Source organism: Vicia villosa, unplaced genomic scaffold (assembly GCF_029867415.1).
Source record: "Vicia villosa cultivar HV-30 ecotype Madison, WI unplaced genomic scaffold, Vvil1.0 ctg.002020F_1_1, whole genome shotgun sequence".
In the NCBI taxonomy this organism is placed as follows: domain Eukaryota; kingdom Viridiplantae; phylum Streptophyta; class Magnoliopsida; order Fabales; family Fabaceae; genus Vicia; species Vicia villosa.
The window spans coordinates 116,364-131,181 of NW_026705814.1; the positions used below are offsets into that span (position 1 = coordinate 116,364).

At 38.5% G+C, this 14,818-nt stretch overlaps 1 protein-coding gene across 1 annotated transcript; it reads left to right on the forward strand.

The window, feature by feature from the left end:
• The first annotated feature begins 418 nt into the window (after window positions 1-418).
• LOC131637531 (uncharacterized) lies at window positions 419-13,741 on the forward strand. The gene is made up of 5 exons (XM_058908125.1): window positions 419-455; window positions 11,983-12,095; window positions 12,170-12,436; window positions 12,515-12,584; window positions 12,663-13,741. Exons 1-5 carry the CDS (start codon window positions 419-421, stop codon window positions 13,739-13,741), a joined length of 1,566 nt encoding a protein of 521 aa, XP_058764108.1.
• The last annotated feature ends 1,077 nt before the right edge of the window (window positions 13,742-14,818 follow it).

Genomic DNA, 14,818 nt, shown 5'->3' on the forward strand with positions numbered 1-14,818 from the left:
GAGATGCAAATGATGCATATGTAAATGATATGAGGTGGTATCTTAGGTCAAAAATTGGGGTATGACAGATTAAATCAACGTTTGCCGCGTGTCCTTTGACCCTTACCCAAAAGATTTGAAAGGGTTTCCATTAAACCTTTAAATACTTGAACCTTTGCCTTTACTCAACTTCCACTTTCATTCTCCTGCGATTACCACAAAAAAGAAATCCTCTTTGGTTTTGTTTAACCCAGTTCTTAAATCAAACTCATCCATGGCGTCTTCTTCAAATGCTCTCCAACCTATTCAAAAGCTTCAAAATCCCACACAGATAGGGAATCAGCAACACATTCTAGACCCAAATGCCGCAGAGGCTAGCGCTATATACGCTTCTCAGGTAATCATTCCTTTTGAACTTTCTGGAAAAACTCATGCCTTCATGGGTCCTTTACCCGGAGGAAACAACCCTTCTATGGGTAAATTTTTCCCTTGTTATTATAAAACTAGGCCTTTGGTTAGTAAGAACAAAATAGATGAAGATGGCCATCCAATCTTAGCAAAACCTGACAATGCAGATGATACTTCGATTGAAGCTACCGCGGCCTTAGAAAAAATTAGGTTAAACTACGTAACCAATTTCGTGAAAGTCTTTAGGTCAATTCCTTTAGCAAAAGATCCGGACCTGTATTACGCTTGGTTAACCAAAGTAGAAAAACAAAAGGCTTCATTATGGAAGGAACTAGGGATTTATGACCTAATCCAGTTATCCAAAACAGGTTTAGAATACAACCAAACCATGTTAGTAGCATCAGTACACTTCTGGGATGCTTCTCACAATACTTTCCACCTTCCTTGTGGAATGATTACCCCTACTCTCTTTGACGTAGCCGCTATCACTGGGCTTCGACCAACTGGGGAAATCTTCAATCCCAACTTCATGGATACTGACACCATCCATTTCAATGAAGCGACAGTCACCTATACTGCTTTTATACAAAGATACCATGTCCAAACGGCTACAAAAGTCACAGATGAAAAACACATTGCGTTTCTAGCACTCTGGCTTTCGAGATGCGTTTTTTGTTCTAGGTCTATCCAAGTGGCAAAGAGATATCTTTGTATGGCTAACCAGATAAATGCTGGGAAAAAGTTAAACTTAAGCCAGTTAATTCTAGGATTCCTTTACGAGAATCTTGGTGAAGCAACAGATCTTGTCAAGAACTACAAAACAGGATCTCTTCTTTTTGCTGGCCCCTTCTGGTTGTTGCAACTATGGCTCAATGCCACTTTCGAGGATCATCTCCCATACAAAGGTGTTGTGAATGAAGAAGATTTAGCTATAAAAAATCGAACAGTGGAAGGAACCATATTGGCTCACCTAACTCCAAAAGAAGAAACGGGACAGCTTCGCGAAACCTTTTTAGCGTACATGATGATGTTTGCTAAACGTTATCAGTTTAGTCCTTCCATGGCTCCCTTCATAAAAAGGACAGTAGGTCCTGAATGGTTCATTCGAGAATTTCCAGCAACTTCTCCAGACCAAAAAGTCGAATCCATGGTTATTTGGGAGGCTTTCCTCACTCCTAAACTGTTATACCACCGACTTCAATCTCCCAAAAGCCATTGCTGTCTCCTTTGCTACCAACCAAATCTGGTATCAAGACAATTTGGGTTGGTTCAACTGAAACCAAAATGTATGTATGACAAAAGGAATCACATGTGTCTACACACTCTACATTTAACTAAAGATGAGTATGAGTCCAAAATCTCTAAATACGTCGGCATCACAACTCTCTCTCCCATCCCCTTCGAACCTGCCTTTTACTCTGTTAGAACAAGATTTGTTCTGATCAATTATCTTAGTTTTGATGATAACAATAATATGAATTTTGCTTAAGATAATATGGTACTCTAATCCAATGCAATTTCCTTTTCAGGAAATATATAAAGAGTATGCATAATTCAGCGCTCAGAAGCTTTGTCTCAAAGGGTTCAGCATGCAACATCAGAACATGGTCTGGCAAGACATCAGAAGATGGTCGAAGCAGAATCAGAACATGGGTCTATGGAAGCATCAGAAGAACATGAGATCAGAAGCACTGAAGTTCTGATGGTATCACGCTCAGAAGCACTTCAAGGTCAGAAGATCAGAAGATGCTTTGCACCAAGCTGTTTGACTCTGATGATATTCAAACGTTGTATTCACAAACATCAGATCAGAAGGAAGTACATGTGGCAGGCTACGCTGACTGACAAAAGGAACGTTAGAAGCTATTAAAGGCAACGTCAGTAGATACAGTGTGAACAAGGCTCGAGGTAGTTGACAAAAGCGTATACCATTAAATGCGATGCTGTACGGAACACGCAAAGCATTAAATGCACTCAACGGTCATCTTCTCCAACGCCTATAAATATGAAGTTCTGATGAGAAGCAAGGTTAACGATTCTGAACAAAACAACTCATATTAACTTGCTGAAACTCTGTTCTATTCAAAGCTCAGAATCTTCATCTTCATCAAAGCTCACTACATTGCTGTTGTAATATATTAGTGAGATTAAGCTTAAACGTTAAGAGAAATATCACAGTTTGTGATTATAGCTTTTAAGAAGCAATTGTAATACTCTTAGAATTGATTACATTAAGTTGTAAGTAACTAGAGTGATCGTGTGGATCAGAATACTTTAGGAAGTCTTAGAGGTTATCTAAGCAGGTTGTAACTAGAGTGATCGTGTGGATCAGAATACTCTAGAAAGTCTTAGAGGGTATCTAAGCAGTTGTTCCTGGAGTGATCAGTGTGTGATCAGAAGACTCTGGAAGACTTAGTTGCTGACTAAGTGGAGAACCATTGTAATCCGTGCGATTAGTGGATTAAATCCTCAGTTGAGGTAAATCATCTCTGCGGGGGTGGACTGGAGTAGTTTAGTTAACAACGAACCAGGATAAAAATAACTGTGCAATTTATTTTTATCGGTCAAGTTTTTAAAGCTACACTTATTCAAACCCCCCCCTTTCTAAGTGTTTTTCTATCCTTCAATTGGCATCAGAGCGCCGGTTCTAAGGTGCAAGCACTTAACCGTGTTTAGAAAAGATTCAGGAAGAGAAAAACGCTTCAGTAAAAGATGGTTGATGAAACTGCAAAGTCTACATCTACATCTGGCTCTGCTGAGCAACACAGCGGTAACAATGGTTATACTAGACCGCCGGTATTTGATGGTGAAAACTTTGAATACTGGAAAGATAAACTGGAAAGTTACTTTCTTGGTCTAGATGGTGATCTATGGGATCTTCTGATGGATGGTTACAAACATCCGGTAAATGCCAGTGGCGTAAAGCTGACAAGGCAAGAAATGAGCGATGATCAGAAGAAGCTTTTCAGGAATCATCATAAATGCAGAACTGTTTTGCTGAATGCTATCTCTCATGCTGAGTATGAGAAGATATCTAACAGGGAAACGGCCTATGACATATATGAGTCCTTGAAAATGACTCATGAAGGAAATGCTCAAGTCAAGGAGACTAAAGCTCTCGCTTTAATCCAGAAGTATGAAGCCTTCAAGATGGAGGATGATGAAGACATTGAAATGATGTTTTCAAGATTTCAAACTCTTACTGCTGGATTGAGAGTTCTTGACAAGGGATACACCAAGGCTGATCACGTAAAGAAGATCATCAGAAGCTTACCTAGAAGATGGGGTCCTATGGTGACTGCATTTAAGATTGCGAAGAATCTAAATGAAGTCTCTTTGGAAGAGCTGATCAGTGCCCTGAGGAGTCATGAAATTGAACTGGATGCAAACGAGCCTCAAAAGAAAGGTAAGTCTATTGCATTAAAATCCAATATCAAGAAATGCACTAACGCTTTTCAGGCTAGAGAAGAAGATCCTGAAGAATCAGAATCTGAAGAAGAAGATGAACTGTCCTTGATCTCCAGAAGGCTAAATCAACTCTGGAAGAACAAGCAAAGGAAGTTCAGAGGCGTCAGTAGTTCAAAGAAATTTGAACGTGGAGAATCTTCTGATGACAGAAGATTTGACAAGAAGAAGGTCATGTGCTATGAATGCAATGAGCCTGGACACTTCAAGAATGAATGTCCAAAACTTCAGAAGGAAAATCACAAGAAGAAGTTTCATAAGAAGAAAGGTCTTATGGCAACCTGGGATGAGTCAAAAGATGATTCAGACTCTGAAGATGAGCAGGCTAACTGTGCGCTGATGGCGACAGAAGATGACGGATCAGAATCTACATCAGAATCAGATTCTGAAGAGGTATTTTCTGAACTTACTAGAGATGAGTTAGTTTCCAGTCTAACAGAACTTCTGGAATTCAAGTCTCAGATTAGTCTCAAATACAAAAAGCTGAAAAAGCTATTTGAATTTGAAACGAAGAAGCTTGAGTTGGAAAATTCTGAATTAAAAGAAAAAGTTTTAAAATTATCCAATAATGTTGGATCTCCTTCCAATTCAGAAAAATCCACTCCTAGTCTAAACCATATTCTGAAAGAATATGATTTAAGTTTCAGGAAGTTCTTATCTAGAAGTATTGGCAGAAGTCAGCTAGCTTCTATGATATATGCTGTGTCTGGAAACAGTAGAGTTGGCATTGGTTTTGAGGGTGAAACCCCATACAAACTTGAACCTGTTGATGAAATGAAAATCACATACAAGCCATTGTATGATCAGTTCATGTATGGCCACTCCCATGATATTAGGCACACTTCACATGCTCAAAGTTTTCACATAACACACACCAAAAAGCATGTGACACAACCTAGGAAATATCATGAAACTCATATTAAGAATTATCATGATGTTCCTCCTTCTGCTTACAATGTTAAACCCAAGTTCAATCAGAACTTGAGAAAATCTAACAAGAAAGGACCCAAGAAAATGTGGGTACCTAAGGATAAGATTATTCCTATTGCAGATATCCTTGGCTGCAAAAAGGACAAAGCACAACATGTCGTGGTACCTGGACTCTGGATGCTCATGACACATGACAGGAAGAAGGTCTATGTTCCAAGACCTGGTGCTTAAGTCTGGAGGAGAAGTCAAGTTTGGAGGAGATCAGAAGGGAAAGATAATTGGCTCTGGAACTATAAAGTCCGGTAACTCTCCTTCCATTTCAAATGTACTTCTTGTAGAAGGATTAACACATAACCTCTTATCTATCAGTCAATTGAGTGACAATGGTTATGATATAATCTTTAATAAAAAGTCTTGCAAGGCTGTAAATCAGAAGGATGGCTCAATCCTATTTACCGGCAAGAGGAAGAACAACATTTATAAGACAGATCTGCAAGATCTTATGAGTCAGAAGGTGACTTGTCTTATGTCTGTTTCTGAAGAGCAGTGGGTCTGGCACAGAAGATTAGGTCATGCTAGTTTGAGAAAGATTTCTCAGATTAACAAACTGGATCTTGTCAGAGGACTCCCTAATCTGAAATTCAAATCAGATGCTCTTTGTGAAGCATGTCAGAAGGGCAAGTTCTCCAAACCTGCATTCAAGTCCAAGAATGTTGTTTCTACCTCAAGGCCATTAGAACTCTTGCACATTGATCTGTTTGGCCCAGTCAAAACAGCATCTGTCAGAGGGAAGAAATATGGATTAGTCATCGTAGATGATTATAGCCGCTGGACATGGGTAAAATTCTTGAAACACAAGGATGAGTCTCATTCAGTGTTCTTTGATTTCTGCATTCAGATTCAATCTGAAAAAGAGTGTAAAATCATAAAGGTTAGAAGTGATCATGGTGGTGAATTTGAGAACAGATTCTTTGAAGAGTTCTTCAAAGAAAATGGTATTGCCCATGATTTCTCTTGTCCTAGAACTCCACAGCAAAATGGAGTTGTAGAATGAAAGAATAGGACTCTGCAAGAAATGGCCAGAACCATGATCAATGAAACCAATATGGCTAAGCATTTCTGGGCAGAAGCAATAAACACTGCATGCTATATTCAGAATAGAATCTCTATCAGACCTATTCTAAATAAGACTCCTTATGAATTGTGGAAGAATATAAAGCCCAACATTTCATATTTCCATCCTTTTGGATGTGTATGCTTTATTCTGAACACTAAAGATCATCTTGGTAAGTTTGATTCCAAAGCACAAAAATGTTTCCTTCTTGGATATTCTGAACGCTCAAAAGGCTACAGAGTATACAATACTGAAACATTGATTGTAGAAGAATCAATCAATATCAGGTTTGATGATAAGCTTGGTTCTGAAAAACCAAAGCAGTTTGATAATTTTGCAGATTGTGATATTGATGTATCAGAAGTTGTTGAGCCAAGAAGCAACGCATCAGAAGCAGAGCTTCTTAGAAGCAAAGAATCTGAAGATCGAGTATCAGCTTCTCTGGAGAATCTAAGCATTTCTGAAGAACCATCTGTCAGAAGATCATCCAGACTCATCTCTGGTCATTCAGAAGATGTCATTCTTGGAAAGAAGGATGATCCAATCAGAACAAGAGCATTCCTTAAGAACAATGCAGACTGTCAATTAGGTCTTGTATCTTTGATCGAGCCAACTTCTGTTGATCATGCTCTAGAAGATCCAGACTGGATAATTGCTATGCAAGAAGAACTGAATCAGTTTACAAGGAATGATGTTTGGGATCTTGTCCCTAGACCAGATGGATTCAATATAATCGGTACAAAATGGGTCTTCAGAAACAAGCTCAGTGAGAAAGGTGAAGTGGTAAGGAACAAAGCCAGACTGGTGGCTCAGGGTTATAGTCAGCAAGAAGGGATTGACTATACAGAAACCTTTGCACCAGTGGCCAGGTTAGAATCTATTCGTCTATTAATTTCATTTGCCACTCAACATAACATCACTCTCTATCAGATGGATGTTAAGAGTGCCTTCTTAAATGGTTATATAGATGAAGAAGTTTATGTCCATCAACCTCCTGGTTTTGAAGACTCCATGTCTCCTAATCATGTTTTTAAACTAAAGAAATTGTTGTATGGATTGAAACAAGCTCCCAGAGCTTGGTATGAGCGCTTAAGTTCTTTCCTTCTGGATAATGGTTTCACTAGAGGAAAAGTGGACACTACTCTCTTTTGTAAAACCTTTAAAAGGGATATTTTAATTTGTCAAATATATGTAGATGATATTATTTTTGGAACATCTAATGCTACACTTGGAAAGGAGTTTGCTGAGTCTATGCAGGCTGAGTTTGAAATGAGCATGATGGGAGAACTCAAGTATTTCCTTGGAATACAAATAAATCAAACATCAGAAGGAACGTATGTTCACCAAACCAAGTATGTGAAGGAACTTCTGAAGAAGTTTAATCTTCTAGACTGCAAAGAAGCCAAAACTCATATGCATCCAACATGCATCCTAGGTAAGGATGAGGTAAGTAAGAAGGTAGATCAGAAGTTATACAGAGGTATGATTGGATCTCTTCTATATTTGACGCTTCTAGACCTGACATTCTGTTCAGTGTTTGTTTGTGTGCTAGATTCCAATCAGATCCTAGAGAATCTCATTTAACTGCTGTTAAGAGAATTCTAAGGTATCTGAAAGGTACTACTAATGTTGGCTTAGTTTACAGAAAATCTAAAGAATACAACTTAGTAGGATTCTGCGATGCTGACTATGCTGGAGACAGAATTGAAAGAAAGAGTACTTCAGGAAGTTGCCAATTTCTTGGAAGTCATTTGATCTCCTGGTATAGCAAGAAGCAAGCAACTATTGCTCTATCAACAACAGAAGCAGAATATGTCGCTGCTGCTGGTTGCAGTACACAGATGCTCTGGATGAAGAGTCAGCTAGAAGATTATCAGATATATGAGAGTAACATTCCTATATTCTGTGATAATACTTCTGCTATATGTTTATCTAAGAATCCTATTCTTCATTCAAAAGCTAAACATATTGAGATTAAACATCATTTCATAAGGGACTATGTTCAGAAGGGTGTTCTATCTTTAAACTTTGTGGATACAGACCATCAATGGGCTGATATCTTTACAAAACCCCTGGCTGAAGATAGGTTTAAGTTCATTCTGAAGAACATCAGTATGGATTTATGCCCAGAATGAGAAGATGAGAAGTTCTTATGTATGAGTATCTTCTGAAATGAAATTTTTTTTTGTTTATAAGAAGTTCTGATTGAAATCTTTTAGAAATTATGATTCGGTTATTACTAACGTTTCATTGTCTAAGTTGATTCAGAACCCCTTTTAAAGCAAAACAGTTGTAACGTTTTATCTCGGATGGTAAACCTGTCTTTACTGTTCATGGATAAGCGCGCGTGCAGTTGAAGGGACGCCGACCATAGGTAACTGTGCGTATCTTATTTTTTGTCAAAGTCTCTCTCCCGTCTTGTCATGTAACATTAATTGTTTTTCACCATTTTCTTTATTGTACGTTTTCATTTTTTTGTCTATTTAAATCCTCCGTTCCTTTGCATTCCTCATCAAGTTTTCTCTCTCTCCTGTTTTTCTCTTGCTCAAACAAAGTTTTTCTTTCTTTAAAAAAAATCCTAGTTCAAACCTAGCGTTCATCTTGAATCCTTTGTCTGGATCTCTTAATCATGCTCTAAGCCTGTTGAAGATCTATGACTCAAAGGCGGCAGATCTATGCATATCTCGGGATGGCTCTCCTAATACCTCTCAAGTCAGACCTCTTCTTTGATGTTGTTATCAACTTTCACCCAAAGACAGAAGACTTTCTTGAGTTATGGGAAGAGGTTAAGAATGATATTCTTAACTTCTATGTTAAGAGAAAGCCCCGTTTGCAACAGCACTTCTCTGTCTGTGAACTGTCCCTCTCTTCCTCTTTGGTCTCTTGGATCTCTCCTACAGTGGAGGTTCTAGTCTGGAAAGACAAGAAGACCACAGGGATTATTCATGGGTTGACACAGAATGTGTCTTGCTAGGGTTTTGTTTTTAATTTTTGTAGTCATTTCCTCTTGGGATGACTTTTTATGTATTTGCTAGGAATGTTTCTCATCTTGTTAAACATAAGAACCTTTTGTAATATCTTTTGATTATCAATGAAAAGTTTCTTTGTTTTTACATTCCAGTGATTTTATTTGTCGTTTTATACATCTGAATCTTTTGAAATATTCTTTTTGATGTTATGACAAAAAGGGGGAGAAGATAAATGATAAATGATTTGATTAATCTATCAGTTGCTGGGTAAAGCTCCCACACATTTCACTAACAAGAACTGCAAGTTCTATATGGTTTAAGTGTTTTGCAGGTATAAAGAAGTGAAGAGAATCTTCAAAGCACACAAGAAGCAAAACCATAAGAAGCGTTATTCTGTAAAAAGAATAAGCTTATGGAAACTGAAGCAAGCTGAGTGCTGTCAAGCTTCAGAATCAGAAGCACTGATAATAGAATTTGATCCATATTTGTCTATTTGCTCTGACAAAATTCTATTTGCTCTGATACATTATTTTAGCCTATATGGCTCTGATACATATCATGTGTTCTAATATACATTTTATGTTCTGACTCGTTCATGCTGACTTTTGTCGTTTAGTTTTGTTCTGTAACATTTCAGGATGTAGAGATGCTCTGATGATGCTCTGGTACATTCAACAATGTTCTGATACAAATCTAGCATGAAGTGATGTTGGTAGAAATTCAAAGCTCTGAAGCTATCCGAGGGAAGCAGAAATCAGAAGCTGTGAATGTTCTAAAGATCCAGAAAACTCAAGTTCTGAAGCTGTCCTAAATGGAAGCAGAAATCAGAAGCTGTGAATGCTCTGAAGATCAAAGAAATTCAAGTTCTGAAGCTGTCCTAGATGGAAGCAGGAATCAGAAGTTGTGAATGTTTTGATGATCAAAAAAATTCAAGTTCTGAAGCTGTCCTAAATGGAAGCAGGAATCAGAAGCTATGAGTGTTCTAGGGATCTAAAGAAATTCTAGTTCTGAAGCTGTCCAATGGAAGCAGAAGTCAGAAGCTATGAATTCTCTGAAGACAGAAGCTTATGTGATCGTCTCTACCGAAATAATCAGGGAAGTCTTTTATTAAAGTTCTTCGAGTATTTATTTCAGGGGGAGATTATTTATCTCAGGGGGAGATTGTTAATCTCAGGGGGAGACATATTCACATGCTTATGCTATAGCTGTGTAATTTGTCTTTTGCCGACTGCTCTTTCTGATCGCAAATTCATATCATTTATATATGTTTTTGTCATCATCAAAAAGGGGGAGATTGTTAGAACAAGATTTGTTCTGATCAATTATCTTAGTTTTGATGATAACAATAATATGAATTTTGCTTAAGATAATATGGTACTCTAATCCAATGCAATTTCCTTTTCAGGAAATATATAAAGAGTATGCATAATTCAGCGCTCAGAAGCTTTGTCTCAAAGGGTTCAGCATGCAACATCAGAACATGGTCTGGCAAGACATCAGAAGATGGTCGAAGCAGAATCAGAACATGGGTCTATGGAAGCATCAGAAGAACATGAGATCAGAAGCACTGAAGTTCTGATGGTATCACGCTCAGAAGCACTTCAAGGTCAGAAGATCAGAAGATGCTTTGCACCAAGCTGTTTGACTCTGATGATATTCAAACGTTGTATTCACAAACATCAGATCAGAAGGAAGTACATGTGGCAGGCTACGCTGACTGACAAAAGGAACGTTAGACGCTATTAAAGGCAACGTCAGTAGACACAGCGTGAACAAGGCTCGAGGTAGTTGACAAAAGCGTATACCATTAAATGCGATGCTGTACGGAACACGCAAAGCATTAAATGCACTCAACGGTCATCTTCTCCAACGCCTATAAATATGAAGTTCTGATGAGAAGCAAGGTTAACGATTCTGAACAAAACAACTCATATTAACTTGCTGAAACTCTGTTCTATTCAAAGCTCAGAATCTTCATCTTCATCAAAGCTCACTACATTGCTGTTGTAATATATTAGTGAGATTAAGCTTAAACGTTAAGAGAAATATCACAGTTTGTGATTATATCTTTTAAGAAGCAATTGTAATACTCTTAGAATTGATTACATTAAGTTGTAAGTAACTAGAGTGATCGTGTGGATCAGAATACTCTAGGAAGTCTTAGAGGTTATCTAAGCAGGTTGTAACTAGAGTGATCGTGTGGATCAGAATACTCTAGAAAGTCTTAGAGGGTATCTAAGCAGTTGTTCCTGGAGTGATCAGTGTGTGATCAGAAGACTCTAGAAGACTTAGTTGCTGACTAAGTGGAGAACCATTGTAATCCGTTCGATTAGTGGATTAAATCCTCAGTTGAGGTAAATCATCTCTGCGGGGGTGGACTGGAGTAGTTTAGTTAACAATGAACCAGGATAAAAATAACTGTGCAATTTATTTTTATCGGTCAAGTTTTTAAAGCTACACTTATTCAAACCCCCCCCCCTTTCTAAGTGTTTTTCTATCCTTCATACTCTACCATAGATTTTCATCAATGGTGGACAGATTATTATACTATGCAAATCTTCGACGCTGAAAGCCTTACTCAAGAACTAACTGAAGCTTTTGCTGATGTGCAGGCGAACTTCCATAAAGGTACTTCGACTCATATTAAAGAAATCCAAGCCTTTCAAAAATTCTTTGAAACTATTTACAGGCCTGATGACCTTAGTCGGACCGTTCGTGAAGCTGCGGTCACTTCACGTGAAAAGTTTTCTGCTAAACTGGATAAGTTAAAATTGCCCACGTATGTTCGACCTGAACTATGTTATGAAGTGGCTTTTAAACTTAATCCTCCAAAATTCCCTCCACTACCTAGTGCTGATTTTGGAGTGGCCTCTAATTCCTCCTTTTCCAGACTGGTTTGTGTATGGGAATGTTCCCAAAATTCTTTGCGAACAATCTAAAAAACGCGCTGAACGGGTGGTTCCGACTAAGCACACCTTGGATAATTTCAATGGACATCTTCATTTAAGTCTTGAGCATGTTCGTGTTTTGACTCCTATACCTGAAGGTTGGAGTTTGTATTATCCTTCGACTAACTTTCTTTCTTTTCTCAAATACTGACTTCTATTTTGTTCACAGCTGTGAGTCGAAAGAGGGTTATTAAGGAAACCCCTGCACAGAAAAGCGCTGGAGCCTCGAAAAGCACCAAGACAAGTGGGAGTGATTCTATCACTACTGGAAAAAAACCCACGGTATGTACATACCTTATATTCTAACTTGTGCAATTTTATTAATATCACTCACTTTGATTAATGTGCATTTTCAGAGTTCGAAGCCTCCGACACCTTCAAAGCGGAAAGTTTCTCCCACTAATGCTTCAGATGATGAAGATAGATCCCCTTCTCGTACCAGACAAGCAGCGAAGAAAAGACAAAAGGCTACCGTTCCTTTAACTAAAGAAAAGGGATCTGGGACTTCGAAGCTTGCTTCCTCGAGTGATAAGGTATCTTCTGAAGAATCTCCTGTGAAGGTTACTAGCATTATCCCAGTTGTGGAGAGCCATAACTCGAGCCCAGATAATATCCCAACCAAGGTATTTGGATTTCATAACATAACCACTTTTCATACTTAACTTCAACAGCTAAGTTTACATCTTACCTTGTAAATGTAGGATGACGTGGGCACAACCACTTCTGATCTCAACACCTCAAATCTCAATATTGATCTTGATAATCTTCAAGGTACGCGTTCGTCCCTTTTTAGTTGAGACACCAATATTTCAAATTTCCTGTCTTAACAAGTTTTAATTGCACGTACAGGTATTCCTCGACGTAAATCTCCTGCTCTTTCTACAGTTCTCGAAGATGTTCATCCTATTGCAACTATCGTTCCAACTGTGCATACTGAAGAAAGTCATTCAAATGATGCTTCTCCACCTACCCATCAAGACAAAGACATGGAAGAAAATCCCCAATGTTCTAACAGTGGCAATGTAGTTGAGCAGCCAACTGGAAGCGAAGATACTATCTCTGAGCATGAGGCTGCGGATGAGGCCTCCAATTTTCCTGTGCCAGATAAGAATGAAACTTTGACCTTCGGGACTACAGTTAGTCCTATGGCTACTTTGAAGCAGACCTCTGCAGTGCTTACTCCCATAGAACTAGAGCAACTCAAGAACACTGATCCTGTAAGCTTCCTCAAGACTATGATGAATGCTGATAATGTTTCTCCTATCAGGCTTGAAACTTCTTCGAATGTCTTGGTGGAAGGTGATAAGAAGGATGATATTCCAGACCTCCTTCATCAAATAAAGGAAAAGTTCTTTGAAACCAACCTCGTCGAAGGTCTGAGCAAGGATCCCACCAGCTGTTTTGGTTTGAGCAATCTTTTGAAGAAGGTGGATTTACTCTTGGTCTCAGAGGAAGTCTCACAAGTAATCGTCTCGCTGAGTTTGCTGATTGAACAACTTCAAGCTGAAATTCTTCGAAAGCGAAACATTGATGAACAACTCAAAGCAAAAGTGACTTCTCATAGTTCTTCGTGGAAAGCTGCTGGTGATGCAACAAAAAAGGCTGATGCCCTTAAGCTTGAGCGTTCAAAACGCCAAAAAGAATATGAGACTTGTAGACCAAATATTGAATCCTGGGAACAAGAAATTAAACGCCTCGAAGAGCAGATAAAAACTGTCAGGTCTCACCAGGAGGAAATCAAACAATCCCAACAGGAAGAATTGACTGAAGTGGCGCAGTTGGGGATTCGACACCTCGAGACGGCGCAGAGATTAGTGCCAGAAATCGAAGAGCTGAAAAAACAACAGGCATTAATCGAACGTCGTCTGTCTCTATGGGAATCCCAATACTCCAAGATGAAAGATAATCTTCCTAGGGACTTTGATTAATTGTTTTAACCCTTGTACTATTTTTGTATTTCGTACTTAGTCTTTATTTTGTAATCAAACTATCCAAGGAATGTATGTGCCATTTATCTTTCAATCCTCCATACGTTATATTTTGCGACTGTCACAAATAACATTTTAACAATTCCTAAAATTGTCAAAAATTCATTTTCCCACTATCATAATGACCCCAATAGTGTACCCATGTGACATGATTACTCTTCGCAGCCTCTCAAGCCTAGACTTGACGTTTCTACTTCTCTAGCCGCAACCATCATTAAATGATGACATCACTTTTCCAAAACGTCTACTTGAGACGTGCGTGTATCAGTTTCTAAAATGATTACACTTCAACTTCCAAGGCGGGAAACGGCAAAGTCCAAAACTTCTCTTGGGGAAACTAAACGCGGTCCAATCAAAACTTAAAGAATAATCACTCTTTTATGGCCAACGTCCTCTATATAATCCTTAGTATTCTATTCATTTCTTCATCCTCTTTCCATATTTCTCTCAGAGTTTTTCTCTCCTCTTCTTGTACTTTTTTGAACACAGAGTTTGAAGAATTTCTTTCTTGTACTCCCTCATTTACAATGACACCTTTGACTTATTTTACTATCAGATCTTCTATCAAGAAAGAATTCAAACTTTCTGTAGAAGAGTTCGATGAGAACGAAATCAATGTTGACGCACTCTTTGCCAACCAACAACTACGGGTTTACCAGGGTATCCTGGAGGGATCTGTTTATCCAAACATGTTGGCAGACTTCTGGATGTTTGCGTCCCTCCATATAGATCCAGAAGGAAGAACCACCATTGTGTCTCAGGTTCGAAGAGCCCGTATCACCATTACTCCCTCGACTATCTCTGAACTGTTAAGATGCGATAACTTTGGAGAAGTGTTTGATGATAACACCTTCAGCATGACCACCTCTGATGTCTTGAGGGCCCTTATGGATAATGACCCTTTTAGTGCCAAGATCATTAGGATTTGGCATCAACTTTTAGTGGGTAACTTTCGCCCACGAAATCAGGATCTAGAAAGCATAATGATGGAAGACCTGGAGTTCATACTCTGTGCCA

Bases quoted from the DNA above. Each gene is read 5' to 3' on its own strand.
- LOC131637531 (XM_058908125.1), top strand. From the start codon at position 419: ATGGGTCCTTTACCCGGAGGAAACAACCCTTCTATGG. The intron at 12,437-12,514 runs GTATTTGGATTT...TTGTAAATGTAG, and splicing joins CAGATAATATCCCAACCAAG to GATGACGTGGGCACAACCAC. The intron at 12,585-12,662 runs GTACGCGTTCGT...TTGCACGTACAG, and splicing joins TGATCTTGATAATCTTCAAG to GTATTCCTCGACGTAAATCT.